Below are 20000 nucleotides of genomic sequence, written 5' to 3' on the forward strand. Positions count from 1 at the left end.
CGCTCTTCAGACACACCACCGACAGCGGCAGCCCGAGGGGGTCGCTGGGAACGGGAAACGACGCCACCGCTCGGCCTCAGGCACCTGAGACAACCTGGAGCGCTCCAGGGGCACCACAGAGGGCCAGGCGCCACGCACTCAGCACGCCCAGGCGGTGAGCAGCGCGGCACGGGGACAGCCCTCCCCGCCACGGGGAGGGCCGCTCACCCCACAAGACGCCAAGAGAGGCAAGCGAGAGTGTCCGCTGCGTCAGAGGGCCCCACGCCCACGGGCGCCCTGAGGCGGGAACCGTGGGAAAGTGGAGTCGGGCCGGAGCCCACACCCCCCCGGCACCCTTCCCCCCCTACACCACCCACGACAGCGGGGGGCAGAAGAGGAGGAGCGAGGGACCCGCGGGCAGAGCGAGAAGCACGGTCCCATTCACCATGAATGTCCGTCCCTCGTCTGACGCGGTTTAGGCCCGGCCCGGGAGAACACGACATCACCACATCGATCAGCAAAAACGTGCCCAAGGAGGCCCCAGAGGGGGGAAACAACCGGCGAGGACATCCACCAGAAGGGCCTGCTTTTCAGCCTCGCCGGCACCCCTCCAGCCTAGGGCAAGAACAGCCGGGCAACCCAGGGAGAATGCCTGACACGTGGCACGGAGCCTTGCGGAACGGAACGGGGGTTGCCACAGCCACAGCCGGGTGCCCGCAACGCAGAGTGCACAGGGTAAAGGACCCACGCCACCTGACCACGCAGCCCTCGGGTGCTGGAGACCAGAGGTGACACCACAGCCCAGGCCACCTGGGGGCAACAAGAGCCGGCAGCGCACAGGCCCACGCAGACGGCTCAAACAAGCGAGGGCCGAGCCGGATTTGGCACCACGGCCAAGCCCGGAGCCCCGCACGCACCCAGAGGCCCACATCTCTAAGGCAAGTCACTCAAACAGCGTGTCAGCACCTACCTGGCAACAAAAAGTGCTCCTTTCAGGGGACAAAATAGCCACGCCATCAGGCGGGGCCTAGCCACAGGTCACCGGGACCTCGTGGGACCGTGGCCCAGCCACTGGCCCCAAATACCGCTCCATCACCCTACACACACACACACACACACACACACACACACACACACACACACACCCCCAAGAAAAGGCGTGGGTGCGCCCCACGGAACCCCTAGGGCCATCTGGTCGACCCCCGGGAGCATGGGGCAGGGGGTAGCCGGGACCGACAGCCGACGCGAGGGGGGTGGAGCGGGGTGGGCTGGGCTGGCCCGGGCCGGCTCTGCCCGGCTCTGCCCGGCTAGCTCCTCCCCTGGTCCGCCTGTCGTCCCAAGGTCGGGACTTCGAGAAGAATCAAGTTGTTGCGGGAGGGGGGGGGGGATCTGCCGGCGCTCGCCTCCTCCTCTCTCTCACCACCGGCCCCGGCCCAGGACGGTCACTGACTCCCGGCTGGGACTGGGAGAGGGGGCAGACACGTGGAGGCGCCCCCCGATGGCCGGACCTCCACGGAGGTCGCGGCTCGTGCCTCCCCTGGCGGCGCGGCCTGGTCTGGTCTGATCCCATCCGGTCCCATCCGGTCCCCACCTACGCAGAGGGCCTCGGAAAACTTGGTGAGAAAATCGGGGGCGACGACCAGGACCCCACGCGTGCCCGCGGACGGAACCCTCGCGCCATCCACGGGCTTCCCAGCGAGGCTCACGCCGGTCCCCAACCACCCGAGTGTGACACGGGACACGCGGGACACAGAAGGCCTGACGACCGGCCAGAGCCTCACGCCGAACGGCGTCCTCGTGCCGCACGCGCACACCCTCTCCCGTTCTGCCAGGGGTGGAGGAGGGGGCACCGGCGGGGTGCTGGTCCACCCCTCCAGGCAGCCCCCAACACCTCTACGGGAGAGCGAGGAGGAGGAGGACGAGGCTAGAGCGCCACTAGTTCCCCAAAAAACTACGGGTTCAATCTCCCACGAGCCGATTGCGCCCCGACACTCCAGAGAAAACCGGAGGCTCCCTCTAGTGTCGCCGGCTTCCCGGAACTGCAGCTCGGGGACCGCCACCAAATGCCACCCCTTGCCGATGTCGCCCACGCTCCGGCGGGGAGACGCTATATAAAAGCGGCCGCCAGGTGGCGGCAGACAACCGCCGCGAAAGACACCGAGGCAGGCCCGGATCGCAGGGCAGTGAAGTCGCGCTGCCGGCCACCAGACCGCCCAATCTCGTGTCCCGGCCCACTTCGGAGGGGCGGGCGTCAGCCTCGGGAGCTCCCGGCGGGCACGGCGTGACTCCAGCAGCCCAGAGGAGACTTGGGAAACGCGCCCGGGCCGCTGCCGCCGGAAGAGCCCCCCCCCCCCACTACCCACACCACACACACACACACACCCCCCACACACACATACACCCACCCACCCACCCACCCACCCGCCAGGATGAAAACTGTTCTCTGTCAAGGATCAACCCTGAGCATTCACTATAAAAGTAAATGGGGAAACGCAGACAAGAGAGAAATCAAGCAAATAATGTGAATCTGAAGGCTGGACACCTATTGAGTCGAGAGAATTGACCAAACACCAGAAACTGAAAAAGGTTTTCCTTCCAAGTCAGTTCCTCCGTAGTTAGCTACACAACATTCTTTCACCAGTATTTCCCCAAGAGTGCGACGATCCAAATAAGGTTTCCCAGTGCAAAGTTCATGGGCGCAGACTTCACACCTGTGATTCAAGTACACGTCTTTCAGGGCACCTAGCTGGCTCGGTCCAGAGGATCCCCGAGGAAGGCGACTCTTGATCTGTGGGGGTCCTGAGTTCCAGGGCCACACTGGGTGGGTATACAGAGCTGACAGGCCAAAGACATTCGAATCGCTATGTCGATTTCAAACACAACATAGGAAAACAAATCAAAAATCAGAAATAAAGTCACCCTGGTCGAATGCCTTTTTTTTTTTTTTTTTTTTTTTTTTGGTAGAGGCCATGGGAACCCTGTGATGTTGGCAGACAAAGAGACATAGTCGGTCCATCAATGAATCGATGGAACGGAACAGATACCCAAACAGATATACCCAAGCCCAACAAAGGTTCCACCTGAGATGCCTAAACTATAACCATAACCGCTATTTCTGCTTCTGCACCTTCCCTTGCTAACCCATGAGGAGATGGAAAATTACCAGCAAACTTTCTATAAGCACTCTGTAACCACACAACCGCCGCCCAGAATTGAACCTGGCAGAGTGGCCGCTCCCGGACCCCCACCCGGCTTTGGGCCAAGAGATAACAGTCATCTGGCACCAGAGAAACCCCCACCCAGAATTGGACGTGACAAAATGACTGCTCCCGGACCCCCCACCCAGCTCTGGGTGCAAGAGATAACAACCATCTGGCACCCCGCGGCTTGTCAGGGAGACCCCAGCCAATCCAGAGGTGACACATACCCTAGCGGTGCCCACCAAGCAGTTTGAAGAATGACAGCCCTTTGACCTAACCAATAATCTGTTCCCAGCCTCCCCCCCCCTCCCCCCGCTCTGTAGCGCACCAGTCATATGAGAGAGTTGCTGTCGGAGGCAGGCCCCTGGCCAGGGCGGCCTCCGCCAGTAAAAGATGGCGCCTGGCTAGTTGCCAGGTTAGGATTGCCTCGTGAGACTAAGCGGAACGCCCAAAGAGGAAGTAAACAGCATTGGTTGCTAGCGAAGTTGTTCCTTTAGGTGCACCGCCTGATTCGCTCCCTCCTGTACCCTGCTCGCTGATTGGTCATGTAAGCATATATAAGTGTGTAGACTTTCAGAAATAGAGAGAGAGAAGATGCATCCGAACCAGGGTTCTTGTCGTCCTTGCGGGGCGAGGGCGATAAGTTGCTGTTTGATTTTCCCGCGGTATGTAGTGATTTGTTAGGAGATACTATGATGTATGCTAAGTCCCTGCCTCCCCAAAAATAGTGCATAAAAAGTGCCGTGATCCTGAGCTCAGGACCTCTTAGCGTCACCGGCAACCAGTGCGCGGAGGTCCAGGTTCGAACTCGTAATAAACAACCCTTGCTGTTTGGCTTTGACTCTGGACTCTGGTGGTCGTCTTTGGGGAGGGGGGGGGGGTGTCTCGGAATTTGGGCATAACACACCGATGCGCAAAGGCCATTCAAAGGAGGAAACATGGCCCACCTCCCCACGAAATCAGAGGACAGTCAGTCATCAGACATCCACAGGCCCAACACGCAGGCAAGAAGGCAGACAAAGAAACAAGAATACTGGGGGGCACCTGAGTGGCTCAATGGGTTAAAGCCTCTGCCTTCGGCTCAGGTCATGATCCCAGGATCCTGGGATCGAGCCCCGCATCGGGCTCTCTGCTCAGCGGCAAGCCTGCTTCCCCCCTCTCACTCTGCCTGCCTCTCTGCCTACTTGTGATCTCTCTCTGTCAAATAAATAAATAAAATCGAAAGAAAGAAAGAGAGAAAGAAAGAAAGAAAGAAGAAAACTGGGGCGCCTGAGTGGCTCAGTCGGTGAAATGTCTCTGCCTTCAGCTCAGGTCATGATCTCCGGGTCCTGGGATTGAGCCCCGCATCCATCGGGGCTCCCTACTCAGCAGAGACTCTGCTTCTCACCCTCCTGCTCTCTGACCCTCCTTCTGGATCCTTCGCTCCTTCGCTCCTTCACCCGCCTGCCCTCCCTCCCTCCCTCCTTCCCTCCCTCCCTCCCTCCCTCCCTACCTACCTCCCTACCACCAGCACCAAAATTCTTTTTGAAGGAGGAAAAAAAGGAAGAAGAAAGCTTCTATCCAAACAGCCAGACCTCACCCCTCCTACCAATGTGAACTCCAAACGGATCTCACACTTCCATGGGAAACAGAACACTGGAACACACGTGAGTGTGTGCGTGTGCGTGTGTGTGTGTGTGTGTCTGTGTGTGTGTGTCTGTGTGTGTGTGTGTCTGTGTGTGTCTGTGTCTGTGTGCACGCGCGCATGTTGGGGGGGGGGGTGATTCTAGGGGGAGAGCTGGGGATCTAGGGCCAGGCAAAGAGGGTTTAAGACTGGACACCAAAGGCGCGATCCGTTAAAAAATAAATAAATAAATAATAAAAAATAAACGGAGGGGTTGGAAGTCCCCAAAATTAAAAACCTAGGCTCTGTGAAACACCCTCTGAAGAGGACCCAAGAGCAAAGGACACACAGAGGCCTGGGGGATCAGCCGGGAGTGGGAGGTGGGGGGTGGAGGGTGTTGCTCAGAGAGAAACAAAATGAGGAAACCGCTCCCGGAGGTTGGAGCTGGGTCACTAGGGGAACCGGGGTACAATCCATTCAGATGGGAAGTCTGCCACACGGCCAAAGGCAAGGAAGAAAACCAAGATTTTTAGGGTCAGGTCCCTTTGAGCAGGTCGTGTCTAATACAAGGCCCCCGACTCAGAAAACCAGCGAGGCAGTTTTAATGTCTACTTCCAAATAGACATGGAGTCTGGGTTTGAGAGGCAGGGAGTCCATCCCTGATCATCCCAGAGGCGATTAAAAAATACAGAAGAACCATAGCAACGACAAACTCTGCAGGGCCCAGGGTCGAACGGCAGGGAACCTTCCGATCTTCTTTTTAACACCCAGGCCAAGGAGCCTATGCGCAGGCACGCTGCCGCTGTGGAGGAGCCTCGGGAATGGCCGGAAAGAAAGGAGCCAGCAATAGCAGGACCAGGGATGGGGAGAGGGATTCCCGAGGAACAAGGACCCGTGAGCCACTTGAGTCTGGGTAGACTGCCCTGAAGGAAACCAGAACATGTCACCCTCACCCCTCAAAGGTGCCCACTGTGGCACGTCGGTTATCTCAAATTCAACTCCTTGAAGACGCAGCACCTACAAGAAGGATATGCCGACCCTTCTGGTCTTCACGAGACCAAGAGAGCCAACTCCCATGCGAAAGGTACCTTCCCTGGAACCAGGAAGCAGAAAGGCATCCTCCATCACCAGAGACAGGAAAGGGGAGCCGGAGAATTAGGGTCTGAACCGTCCACATCGATGAAACTTCTTTCGACCAGCCCCACCCCCACCCCCATCTTCCCGGGGCTGTCTTTTCCAAGGAGCTGCCTGCCCCTTGCCCAAACCCCTTTTTTTTCTCGTCCGTTCTTCACGAGTGGATCGAGTCCCTGTCTTGTCTGTCTGTCTTTCTTTCTTTCTTCCTTCCTTTCTTTTTTTTTTTTTTTTTAAGATTTTATTTATTTATTTGACAGAGAGAGATCACAAGTAAGCAGAGAGGCAGGCAGAGAGAGAGAGAGGAGGAAGCAGGCTCCCCACTGAGCAGAGAACCCGACGCGACGCGGGGCTCGATCCCAGGACCCGGAGATCATGAGATCATGACCTGGAAGGTGGAGGCCCAACCCGCCCAGACACCCAGACACCCAGGCACCCCTCGAGTCCCTGTCTTTAGGCCCTTGTGAAGGCGCCCCTGTGCAGGCAAACACCTACCCACAGTTAGATGCCCTTCTCTAGGGAAGCTCTTCTGTCGGACAACATCCTAGGCCCAGCCACAGACCCTAAGCAGGTAGAGGAGAATGTGTGTCCACCACCACCACTACCAAACACCCCCACCACCACCACCACCACCACCACCACCACCACCAGCCCCCCCACCCCCACTCACACCCACACCCACACCCCAGCAGCAAGAATGTCCACCTGGAACGTCACTCAGACCAGATGAAGAGAGCCAAGGCAAGAGAAATGAGGCAACAGCAAGGTCTCCTGACCACTTGTAACCCACTGATGAATCCCTGACACATACAGGGTGTAACACCCCTACAACTCCCTCAAGGATTTTGTTCAATGTTTTACCCGTGAGGATTTGCTCTAGTGCGTGTCACTTCACTCCGATAGCCACAAATGCCCACGAGATGCTAACATCCCTCTTCCAACACGTGGCCCACAGACACACATCTAAAGGGTCTCATGACTAATGCTTTGCTAAAACAAGAGGGACTTACCTCACCTTGACAGTACGTAGCCCTGCAAGGTCTCGGAGACCTTGCTCGCAGCATACACACATTCCTGGGAGACTTACCTTATCCCTAACCCCCACTAACTGGAAACCGTACCACCAGTGACCCCTCACAATCCCAGCACAGCTCGTTCTGCCCACAGGTCCTGTCCTCGTGCTGTCCTAAAAGCACCTTTTTTGCACCAAACACATCTCTGCAATTCTTTCTTGACCATTTCCCAGACAGCTCCACATCCGGTCTGCCTGTCTGTCCGGTTTTTGTGTTTGTTCCTTCGTGTGTGTGTGTGTGTGTGTGTGTGTGTGTGTGTGCACGCGCGCGCGCGCGTTTAATGGGGCTTTGTTTCTAATTATTTATTTATTTACGTACTTACGTACTTACTTATTTTGATCGATTTTGGGTTCACAGCCAAATTCACTGGAGAATACGGCCAGTACCTACAGGACACCTGCTCATCCACATTGTGACATCATCATCAGCCACTCAGGGTCCAGAGTTTACACGAGAGTCCACTCTTGGCGTTATCCATTCTCTGGGGTTTTGTTTTCCTTTTTATAACGACTTTATTTATTTATTTGACAGAGAGAGAGAGACAGACAGACACACAGATCATAAGTGGGGGGGGCGGGGAGCAGGCTCCCCGCCAAGCAGAGAGCCCAATACGGGGCTCGATCCCAGGACCCGGAGATCATGACCAGAGCCAAAGGCAGAGACTTGACTCACTGAGACACCCAGGCGCCCCCTTTCTCTGGGTTTCGACAAAAGTATCTTACCACCATCGTAGCACTCTGAATAGTTCCACCGCCTTAAAAATCCTCTGTGCTCTGCCTAGTCACCCTACCCACCCACCTACCCACCCGCACCTTCCCCCCGCCCCCCAACAGGCACCCTCCACCCCTGCCAAAACCCCTGGCAGCCGACAGATCTTTGTTTTCCCTTTTTCCCTGCCTGCCTGCCTGACTTCTTACCTTCCTTATCACTAGTTTGAATATCATTGGCTTATTATGAAAGACAGACATGGAAATTACTAACACGAGGCAAGATTTCACAACTTCAGTGGACTGAGTAGTTTCACGGGATGCCATTGCAATAATGATTTATTACAGTCTATATATTTTCTCAGAATGTCACGGTCTCTAAGTAAGAAAATAGTCCACATCATCTAGAACTACCCCGAGGCCTCCATATTCTGGGAGAAGACATTTATCGCCAACTTTCAGGCCAACTGGTTGAATCTCTCCACCCTTTCCTTTAGAGCCTGACCAATAGCTATTCCTGTTGCTTACAGTTCTTTTCCTTGAGATTTTTCGGGGAGCCCACTGCCTCCTATGGTTACAATTTTGGCTGCACTCCTTTGGAGCAAAACCTGGTCAAAGAGGGGGAGAAACCCTCTCCACACACCTGCCCGTCTATGACGCTGTCTGCTACAGTTCATATTCTGCTCTCCAGCCGACTGATCTCATGACCCTCTCCACAGTCTGGCCTCCTTCAGCATGTCACATTGAGTTGGAACCGTGAGGTAGGTGCACCTCTTCTGATTGGCTTCTCTCAGTCAGGAATACACACGGAAGTTTCCCTGCCTGGCTCCCCACAGCTCCCCATAGCTCCATAGCTCGCTCATCTCTTTCCAAAGCCCCGAAAACCATTTAGTTCATGGCCTGGATGTACCCCACTCTCTGTATCCATTCTCCTCCTGCGGGACTTCTGGATTGCCTCCAGGTTCAAGCCATTACGAGTGAAGGGGCCGTGAACGTCTGCATGTAGGTTTCTGTGCAGACCTCAGTTTTCAACTCATTTGGGTCATCGATACATACCAAGGAGCAGGATTGCCGTGTCGTACGGTAAGAGTATGTTTAGCTTTGAGAGGCCATCACCCATATTTCTGGCATGGGGGGGGGCGGGAGCTGAGCAGAGGGCTGTGCACGGAAGGAACAAGGTCATGAAGGAGGGAGAATTCAAAGATGCTGGAAAGGAAGACGTCACCGGGGCACACCCTTTAGCTCAGGGTTTGTGGCAGACCCTAAGGATGACATTGACATGAGACAGAGTAACAGGAAAAGGAGCCTACAAATTTGTTCCCTGAAAGTGTCACATGACAAAGCCCTCCCAAGGAAAGCAAGACCCTGAGAAGGAGCAAATCCTAGTTGCTGGTATATTGAGTTGAACAAGAAGAGGCGATTGTGGAAGAGTAACTAACCTACGTGGGGAGGCTAAAGGAACATACAGATCTGAAAGAAAGAAAGAAAGAAGCAAGCAAGCAAACAAACAAACAAACAAGATCAGTTTGTCCAGAGTTCTCCTTTCCATTCTCAACTTCCCGTCCTTGAGGATTAAGAATGTGACTCACAGGGTACCTGGGCGGCTTAGTCCCTTAAGGTTAAGCGTCTGCCTTTGGCTCAGGTCATGATCCCACGTTCCTGGGATCAAGTCCCACATCAGGCTTCTTGTTCAGCGGGGAGCCTGCTTCTCCCTCTCCCTCTGCCTGCCCTTCCCCCCTGCTTCTGCACGCGCGCAGAATATATGTGTGCGTACATGTGTGTATACACACATACATATATACACACGTGTGTGTGTGTTTGTGTGTCCCCCTCTCTTCTCTCTCTCAAAGAAAGAAAGAAAGAAAAAAGGATGTCTCTTTCTTTCTTTCTTTCTTTCATTTTAAAGATTTTACTTCTGCATTTGACAGCGAGAAAGAGAGCCCAAGTAGGCAGAGCGGCAGAGGCCATGCGCGGTGTTTATCGAGCTCTTCATTGCTATTTTGGTCCTTGTGGAAGTGATCTCTACTACCGGGGTGGGGCTGGAACTCAGGACTCAGATCTAAGAATCAGTGCGCTCTATGGAGAACCAACCAGGGGACCCTGAGCTTTTTGTAGCTTAGGGAGAGAACGGGTCTCCTGTGTGCCGCCGCCCCCGCTCCCATACCGCTTTGGCACACAGGTTCTTTGGAATGTGAAGCGCTTAAGAAACAGTAACCCAGGGGCACCTGGGTGGCTCAGGCGTTAAGGGTCTGCCATAGGCTCAGGTCATGATCTCGGGCACCTGGGATCCTGTGTGTGTGTGTGTGTGTGTGTGTGTGTGCGCGCGCGCGCGCGCGCACCCACCCCCACCCCGGGCCCCCATCTCATCTGGCTCCCTGCTCAGCGGGAAGCCTGCTTCTCCCTCTCCCACTCTCCCTGCCCCTGCTCGTTTCCCTCCCTCGCTGTTTCTCTCTGTCAAATGCATAAACAGAACCATTTCAGGGTACCATGAGTCTCAGATGGCCCAAGTGGGCTTCTTTCGACATATTTGAATTGCGTGCACAAGTAGAGGAAGGCTGCTAGGAGACTAAGCTATTAGAAACTGGGAAGCCTGTTTAGTTCCATCAGTGAAGGCCCAGCTTTTGGGGAGGACCCAACGCTCAGGGAGATGCTCTGGTCTTCATTTGGTTTGTTTCTTGCTGCAGCTGTTGCTGCAGCTGTTGCACAGAACCTGCCGTGTTTTGATTGGAAATGGAAAACAACTGATGGATGGGATCCATAGGTGGCCATGCTATGTTGCACTTGGATTTGTTTTCAGCCAAGGGGTGGATTTTGAGCCTCTGGTCTTTCATGACCTCTCCACAAGTAAGACTGAAACAAAGGCTAGAAGTTGTTTGCATCTTGTTTGTATCTATGTGTCCCTATGCGTTACACATCTGAGATGTTTTCTCTCCCTCAGGACGCTTTTGCTAACATCCATTTGCAAAGGACTCTTTATTTTTTTACTGAGTCTAAAGGAGGCACCTGTAAAAATCGGGCATGGTAAGAACAAGCCCGAATGTTTTTCAGGTCACATGATCTGGGATGACATCCCCTACATTCAGACTTTTGTCTGAATATAGGGGATTGTCTCCCCTACATTCAGGCTTTTGTCTGAATATAGGGGATTGTCTCCCCTACATTCAGGCTTTTGTCTGAATATAGGGGATTGTCGCTCCATCGGAAAGATGCCTCAAGGGAAGGGCCCCAATCGATGGTCCAGAGAGAGAAGGATAGACAAAAATGGAACACACCTGCCCCCCCCCCACAACTTCCCAATAGTCAAAAGAATGAGGAAGTGGAGGAAGATGGGCGGACAGACACTAGAAATCCGAAATCCACTCCCCTCCCCACTTCCTCCTCCCCAAGTACACACACCTGAACTGATTGATGCCCAACCCACTGACTCCCAGGGGGCTGAAAAGCAACTACAGATAAAGCCTATTTTACAGAACGAGATGAAGGCGGAGGCGGAGGCGGAGGCAGGCAGAGGCCAAACGGGAAAAGAAAAGAAAAAAGAAAAAAAAAAATTAGTCCAAAACTTTAAATCTGCCCTGGGCCTTGCCAGCGGCTCCCTTGCCCCGCCTTCACCTCCGCCGCGAGACACACCCCCCCCCACACACACACACACACACCCTTTTCTGCACGCCGGGGATGTGGCTGGAGTGGTCAACTCCTTTGCCATCCCAGGTGCCTCCGGCGGCGGCGGCGGCTCCTCCTCCTCCCTCCTCCACCCTCCCCCACCTCCCCCGCCTCCCCCGCCTCGTTATCAAGGAACAAAAGTCACTCCAAGCCCTTGGGCCAACTCCTTCTGAGGTCTAAATTGGAGCATCTTGCAAATCAGCAGGGAGGGGCCCCGAGGGCTCCCCTGGACCTAAACAGCCCACTTCAGACTTCCCCACAGGAGCCTGAGTGTGGGGAAACAATTGACTGACTTTTTTTAGTGGACACAGGTGCGACTTTTTTGGCTTTAAAGGCAATTCAAGGTTGTTGGTTTTATTTTAAAGAGACATAGTTTTGGAGCCCACAATGCCACATGCAATACAGATAATCAGCTTTTATTCTTTTTTCCGCCCCCCCATTTCATTTCATTTCATTTCATTTTGCAGATTTTAGTTTTTTACCAGAGAGAGGGGTGGGGTGGTGGGAGAGAAAGGGAGAGAGGGAGAGAGAGAGAGAGAGAGAGAGAGATAGCGAGCGAGCGAGCTGGAAGCAGGCTCCCTGCTGAGCAGAGAGCCCAATGCAGGGCTCCATCCTAGGACCCCGGTATCATGACCTGAGTCGAAGGCAGAGGCTTAACCCACTGAGCCACCCAGGCGCCCAACAGATTTTTATTTTTTAAGTAATCTCTACACCGAACGTGGGGCTCGAACTGACAACCCTGAGACCAAGAGTCCTGCTCTCTACTGACTGAACCAACCAGGTGCCCCTGGAATATCATCTTTCAGAGACACATGCGTAGACTCAGATATGATGAGACAGCTTAAAAAGGTCTCATTGACTTTATGGATCCATAAAGCCCCTTGGAAATGTTGGCCTGTTAACCTTGCTGACAGAGGTCGCCCTAGCCTTAACAGTTGAGTTACAGAGTGCCACCTCATGGCGGATGCAGGAACTTCAGGAAATTTGGAGGGCCTCAGGAAAAGAGGAATTCACCCAAATCTGCAGATTTTGCAGGCGAATCTGGTGGGAAATTTTTGGCTTGGCTCCTGGGTTTAAACAGGCACTTAAAGGTCCAATCTAGGGGAGCCTGGGTGGCTCAGTCGTTAAGCATCTGCCTTCGGGGGAGTCTGCTTTTCCCTCTCCCTCTCCTTCCGCTTGTGTCCCCCCCACCCCCACCCCCACCCCCACCCCCACCCCGCTCAAATAAATAAACTAAAATCTTTTAAAAAGAAAAAAGTTCAATCTAAAAGCCTTTGTAAAAAGCTCCATCAAAGCAGAAAAGAAAGAAAGAGAGAAAGAAAGAAAGAAAGAAAGAAAAACCCCATATATGGTCACTTGCTATTCTTGCCTTGCTTATGTAGATGATTAGAACAACTGTGTTAAAACTGGACTTGTTTTACAAACAAATTAACCTTCCTTTGGCTATCTTTGAGGGGAAGAACGGTGACTTTAGAAAGAAAGATTCTAATTCAATAACACACTTTCGGGGTTGGTAGTTGGTAGTTCTGATGAATTATCTTTGAGCGTTTGTTCTTTGCCTCTAAAACTGGACTGGATCCTGGATCCTTCTGGTTTCCTTGATTCTCTATGACTGTGACTCTTTGAACTAAGGTTTCCAACATTCTACCATTCTCCTATCTTACAACCATTAAGAACTAAAACAATGTGTGTGTGTGTGTGTGTGTGTGTGTGTGTGTATCTATATCTATATTTATATCTATATCTCTATCTATCTATCTATCTATCTATATATATATTTTTCCCCCTCTGAAGCCTGGAGAAGAAGTTCGACCACGTGAAAGAAACTTGAGGGAAGTGGCCACACTAGCTCGTCATACATAATAGACAGTCTTTGTGCCTGCTGCTCCATGGGACACTCGAAATGAGACATTTGACCTACACACCAGAAGAATCCCTTAGATAGGCCCTGCCCACTCCCACTCCACCCAAGGATGCTTCAAGCCTGACAGCTAGAGACCTCACTGGCAGCAGTCCAGACTTAGATACTGGGTTGAGCCCTTGTTTCAACCAGTAACCAGTGTTTTCCTTTTGTTTCCATAGAAGTGCCTCTTATTAACCACTGGATTGCTAGATGAATGAGGCAGAGTCTATGATAGTTAACTCCACTTGCTGCACCTGTATTAACCACCCTTTGGAAATAAGAACCCATATAAATAGGGGCACTTGGCTGGCTCAGTCGGTAGAACATGTGACTCTTGATTTCGGTGTTGTGAGTTCAAGCCCCGCACTGGGTGCAGAGATTACATTTTTTTTTTTCTTTAAAGATTGTATTTATTTATTTGACAGACAGAGGTCACAAGTAGGCAGAGAGACAGGCAGAGAGAGAGGAGGAAGCAGGCCCCCCACAGAGCAGAGAGCCCAATGTAGGGCTCAATCCCAGGACCGTGGGATCATGACCCAAGCCAAAGGCAGAGACTTTAACCCAGGCGCCCCAAGGTGCAGAGATTCCTTAATAAAAATCTGTAAAGGCAGAAGAGAAGGAAGAGGAAGGAGAAGGAGAAGAGCCCCTGATAATTCAAGTCAAGCACTAAGCTACTTGGCTAGAAGAAGCCCTTAACCCACCACAACCTTTGCCCCCTTCCCCAGCCGGAGGAGGGGCTCAGACTAATTTACTCATATGTATATTATTATTTTTAATATTTTACTTAGTTATTTGACAGAGAGAGAGAGAGAGAGAGAGATATCACAAATAGGCAGAGAGGCAGGTGGGGCTGGGTGTGAGGCAGGTGGGGCTGGGTGTGGGGGAGGGCAAGCTCCCTTGTGAGTAGAGAGTACCATGTGGGGCTCGATCCCAGAACCCTGGGATCACGACCTGAGCTGAAGGCAGAGGCTTAACTCACTGAGCCACCCAGGCGCCCCTCATCTGTATTCTTGGACGGCCACTGATGCCAGGTCGATTTAAGAGAGGATGAGACTATTGGGTTATGCTGTACTGTTACTATTCCTTAAAGTGTACTTGGGAATAAAATCAATGATGCCATGTGGTACCAAACCATGTAGAGAAATATCCAAGTTCTCAGAGAGGGAACTATCTCTGAGCACCCCCCCCCGCACCACCATTAGCACAAGGGACCAAAAATTGCGATCAGCTCTGTCTCAGATCCTTCTATTCCAAAGCCTCCACTGCACCCTAATTCAGTTTGAAGCGGTTACAGAAGGCAGACCTCTGCCCATGTTCCATAGAAATGGAATGAAGGATTGACCACGGGAAATTATAACAGGGGGAAACATAGCATGTCTGACTCCCTATTGTTTCTATTCCCTTTTAGCCTACCGGTTAAAAACCTCTGTTTAGGGGCACCTGGGTGGCTCAGTGGGTTAAAACCTCTGCCTTAGGCTCAGGTCATGATCCCAGGGTCCTGGGATCGAGCCCGGTGTTGGGCTCTCTGCTCAGCAGGGAGCCTGCTTCCTCCTCCCTCTCTCTCTGCCTGTCTCTCTGCCTACTTGTGATCTCTATCTGTCAAATAAACTAAATAAAATCTTAAAACACACACACACACACACACACACACACACACACACACACACACACACCTCTGTTTAGCCCTGCATATAGGCATGTTACAGCTAAGATGTACAGAGATTTCTTTACCATAAACCTACCTCCCCTGAGGAAATAAAAGAATAGCCACAGCATAACTTGGCAGGGGTGGGTGGAGGGGTTGATTGAAACCATGCCCCAGAAAGTAAATGGGCTGATGCTAGCTGAAAGCTTAAAGCCCGTTTTTCAGAGAATTGGTTTCCCCTGCTGAGCCACCATCTCTTTTCAGGCCTTGCTACCAAATAACTAGGCAGCTCTGCAGATGTCTGGACTGAAGGTCAACGGATGGCTTGCAGCTTATCAACAAGCACGGCCCGGCCCGGATACTCCTTTCCTTACCTGAGAGAAGGAGCCTAAGACCCCATTCCGGTTAGACCAGCTATCACAGCATGCCTAGAGCCCCTTCTCCTCCTCCTAAGGTAACCTCCTGACCTAAGGGACTCAGTCTTGCCTCCTTCTCAGGTCAAGTCTCCACCCCAAAGTAAACATGGGGATAGATGGTACATAGTATGTTTCCACACTGTGTAGGCTCCATCTTTCCCCGTCAACAATCGTGAATGTCCCTGTCCTTTTTTCTTTTTCTTTCTTTTCTTTCTTTCTTTCTTTTTTTATTTATTTATTTATTTATTTTTTAAAAGATTTTATTTATTTATTTATCAGAGAGAGAGTGAGCGAGAGCGAGTACAGGCAGACAGAGTGGAAGGCAGAGTCAGAGGGACAAGCAGGCCCCCTGCGGAGCAAGGAGCCCGATGCGGGACTCGATCCCAGGACGCTGGGATCATGACCTGAGCCGAAGGCAGCTGCTTAACCAACTGAGCCACCCAGGCGTCCCTTTTTTTTTTTTTTTTTTTTTTTAAAGATTTTATTTATTTATTTGACAGAGAGGGAGAGATCACAAGTAGGCAAAGAGACAGGAGGAAGCAGGCTCCCCACCAAGGAGAGAGCCCAATGCAGGCCTTGATCCCAGGACCCTGGGATCATGACCTGAGCGGAAGGCAGAGGCTTTTACCCTCTGAGCCACCCAGGCTCCCCCTTGCCCTTTTTTTCTTTTGAAGTCTGATTCTATTTAGCAAGTTAGTTAGTTATTTCAGAGAGAGAGAGAGAGAGAGAGAGAGAGAGAGAGCGCACACGCATGAACACACGAGTGGATGGAGGGACAGAGGGAGAGGGAGGCAGGGAGCCCCAGAGGGGCAGGGCTCAGTCTCAGTACCCTGAGATCATGACCTGAGCTGAAGGCAGACGCTTAATAGACTGAGCCGCCCCTCCATTCCTTTTTTTTTTTTTTTTTTTTTTGGTTTTTTTTTAATAAAGAGATCAACATCCCATACTTAATGTTTTAAAATTCCATCCATTCATTTTCCATCATCTGTGGACCCAAGGCAGGGGTTGAACTCACGATCATGACTGAGATCAACAAGTCATGTGCTCTTCTGACTGAACCAGCCAGGTGTTCCTTCCAGTACATTTTTTGAAACAACCCAGGGATCAAGGCTCAGAGTCACCATTTGCCCAATGAGACCCACACTCACCCCTCTGTGCAGAGGTGCTATCTGTGGAGCTGGTTTAGGGTTCCCCACCTCCCTTTCTTCTTTCAGTGGACAGAAGGTGGCATGTGAAACAGCCAGTGGCTATGTGGGAATGAGACAGAGGGTTGCCTTTGGGAAGCAGGTGGGAGAGGGAGGACCAGTCGGTGGATAATCAATAAACTGTTCATGTCGCTTTAGAGCAGTGGGCTTCCTAGGCCCTGTAACTCGGTGGATGAGTGAGAACTGTCCTCTCTCAGGCCGCTCTTAGCTCTTATCCCTTATCACTCCATGCCTGTGTTTGCCTTCTGACTCCTAAGACACCACCATCATCAGTCCATGTGTTTGGCCTCGGAATCCTAAGACACCACCATCATGTGTTTCATGTCCCTCTCCGACTGACCCCGCCACACCCTCCTGCCTGCACCCCCCACCCTTGGAAGGCTTTAAGGTCTGACGTCATCCTCCACATCCATGATTCCCAAAGGGTTTACTGGCGTTTCCTGGGTTAGGAAAAGGAGGTGCTCTTTCTGCCCCCAGATGAGGTAAGCTCTTCAGACAAGCTCTATCTCCTTCCCCTTTGCCTCCTCCCTCCCCAAGTTTGCAAGCCACAGCCTAAGCGTTGGGGGATTTGAAGAACGCCATTCAATGGCGAGAAGCCCCAGGCTCTGACTTTAGCAGAAAGCTTTCTGCATTTGAATGAAACGATTGGATTGAATGAGGCCCATTAGAATGGGTCAACCTGAACCTCCCTTCAGCGGCCCTCCCATCCCGGCCCCCGCCCCGCCCCGCCCCGCCCCGCCCCGCCCCGCCCCGCCCCGCCCTCCTCCCTCCTCCCTCCTCCCTCCTCCCTCCTCCCTCCTCCCTCCTCCGGTCGAATTGGGAGCAGTAGGCTGGGGGTGGGGGATGGTGGGAGGGGGGGTGCTGTTCATCCTAAGTAGTGAACTAGGCCCCAGGTCTCTAGGGAAAAAATCACGCTCGGGTGATACCAGATGAGTTGGTATCTCAGGCAAAGTGGTCAAACTGTTGGCAAGATTATCTGTGGATGAGGGGAAATTTTTTTCTGGGATCTTGCTCACATATACGCCCCTGGCTGAGAAGAGGGCAGGGGGAGCCCTGGTGGGGGGAGGTGGACCCAGATCTGGAGCTCTGGACTATAGCTAGTGCCTGCCCGGGTTGGGGGTGGGTGGGGGACCGGGGGGGGCTGAGGGTGGTGGGATCTGCTCATGCTGACTTCTGCGGCTCAGTTCATTCTGGGAACCTTCTATTTTTTCTGTGGAGGTGCCAAGTGCCAGGTGCCAGGTGCTGCGATGGCCAAAGCTAAACTCTTCTCTTTGCCTCGTTCTTAAAAGGCCGGATTCATCCTATTTTCTTGGTAAAGGGACTGAGCCACACCCTCCCATCCTCCCAGACCCCTGGTGCAAATACTTCCACTTGAAGAGTTCTTTCACCTTGCTCAGAAAGTACACAAACTACACCCACCGCCCACACCCATCCCGTTGCTGCAAATACCCAAGACCAACCAACAGAAATCCAGCTGGTCTTCTTCAGCCCAATGTACTTTAGAGAGTCACTCTCTTCAACACACCTTAGGCTCAAGGACAGGCTGCTGTCTCCCTTTCTCTGGCACAATTCCATCCAGGGATGAGCCTCGTACTGTATCTGCAAGATACACTGGTCCTGTGAGCTGGGGACAGCATACAACACTCACCGGATGATAGCACCATACCTTTGGAATGACGTCCATACCTAAGCATGGTGTCTGGAAATCTTCGACATTTGTGGGTCTCTGATGAGATCATTGCTTGGGAAACTCCAGCATCTAGAGCCAATCTTGTCTATGTTCTTCTTACCCTTACTTGCCCTTACCGTTCGCCTGATATTTTGCCCGATTGTTTAAGGAGAGATTAGATCCCTTCTGGCAAGAGCTGAATCTGAATCCTCTGCTCACCCCACAATAGAAAAGAATATGCACAGGCCCGCACCCATCTTCTCCTTCTCCACCATGTCAATGAAAAACGTGGGCCTCCCTCCGTCCCTCCGTCCTGTCAAAACCCAAACCTGAGATAAGGTTTAGATGTAAAGGAAACCAGAGTACACTTCTGGGCCAGCGTAGGAGGATGGAGTGAGGGTAGCTCTCCGTGGGGAAGGGGCCGCCACGCAACCCAAGACACAGGACCACGGCAGAGTATGAGGAGATCCTTATGGCCTTAAGGGGTGCAGGATAGCCTGTGAATCCTTTTCCAGGGAAGAAAGCGGCCACGCAAGACAGTGCAAAACACCTTTCCGCAGTGTCTGCTGATGATGCTAGGAGTTCTGTCCTCAGAGGTGGTACTGCTTTAGTACCACTTAAAGTTTTAAGAGAAAAGGGGTCAGGGGGACCCAGTGGCACGCGAACATCATTCCGTCCTTCCACTCATCTTCATAAGCTCATCGTGGAGAGCGATAACGCCGTACAAGGGAGCAGAGCGCCGATTGGTGGAAGTGCATGGGCGAGCCCCCAAAACATGACGCTAAGAAAAAGGAACCAGAGAGCCAGGGGTGGCATAGTGCCTTGGGATTCCAGGGGTAGGAAGAAGGCAGCCGCAATATCCCAGTCCTAGGCGGGGTGGCGGGGTGGCGGGGGTAGATTCGGAGGCTGTTGGGGGAGACCGGTGAAGAGAGTCAGGGGTAGGGGAGAGGGGGGCGCGGGTGGGAAGGGTGTTTCTTTTCGAAGGGATGGGAACGTTCTGGAAATGGCGGCAGGGTTGCGCATCTTTGTGAGTAACCTTAGGGAAAAAAAGGCAACGGAGCTGTGTACTTTGAAGAGTATGTGAGTTATGGAGTGCGAATTTTACTTCCACTTTGAAAAGGTGAGGGAAATGTGTAGGTAGACGGAGCGGGGGCGGTAAGTAGTCAGGTACCTCGGGAGGGAGGGAGGGAGGGAGGTGAGTAGTCCGGTCCCTTGGGAAGGAGGGAGGCGAACAGGGCGGGTGGTCGGCCTGTGTCCCTGTCTCGTCTCCCTTCCCTTCCCTTCCCTTCCCTTCCCTTCCCTTCCCTTCCCTTTCCTTCCCTTCTTCCTCCTTCCTTCCGTCCTTCCTCCCTCTCTCCCTAGCCATCCTTGCGTGCCTGCTTGCGTGCCTGCGTGAGCGCGCACGCACGCATCCCTCCACTCTGTGGATCCACGCAGACATTCAAAACGGGGGGGGGGGGGGCCCGCAGGGAGTGGACGTGTATGATACTGGGCATGCATAGTATTCTGAGAGCTTGTGTGCGTTACCCTGACTAATCACCTCTGAGAGTGGACAGAGTCTGTGGGCGGCCAGCACATGCCTGGGTGCTGGGATTCGGCAGAGACTCCAAGCCAACGTAGTCCAGGCCGGAGGAGTGGAAAAGCGTTCTGCAGGTGAAAGGGTAGGGTCCCATGATAGGTTGTTGGGGTGGGAGGAGCAGGACAGGAGGTGGCCAGAAAAGTGGTGTCCCAGGTCATTTCAGAGATAAGGGAAACTGGATATCCGTCCCTGGGTCGATCGAACTCTATGGAGAAGAACAGCGGCGCCTG

General features: G+C 53.0%; 1 protein-coding gene across 1 annotated transcript in view; it reads left to right on the forward strand.

Moving 5' to 3' along the window:
• The window catches only part of LOC131815661 (collagen alpha-1(I) chain-like), an 8839-nt gene extending 8751 nt beyond the window's left edge, over positions 1-88 (forward strand). Inside the window, exon 9 of the mRNA XM_059147436.1 lies at positions 11-88. Within this exon, the coding sequence (XP_059003419.1) occupies positions 11-88 (78 nt within the window). The remainder of the gene's footprint in view (positions 1-10) is intronic.
• Positions 89-20000: the final 19912 nt, after the last annotated feature.

This window comes from Mustela lutreola, chromosome 15, assembly GCF_030435805.1.
Source record: "Mustela lutreola isolate mMusLut2 chromosome 15, mMusLut2.pri, whole genome shotgun sequence".
In the NCBI taxonomy this organism is placed as follows: domain Eukaryota; kingdom Metazoa; phylum Chordata; class Mammalia; order Carnivora; family Mustelidae; genus Mustela; species Mustela lutreola.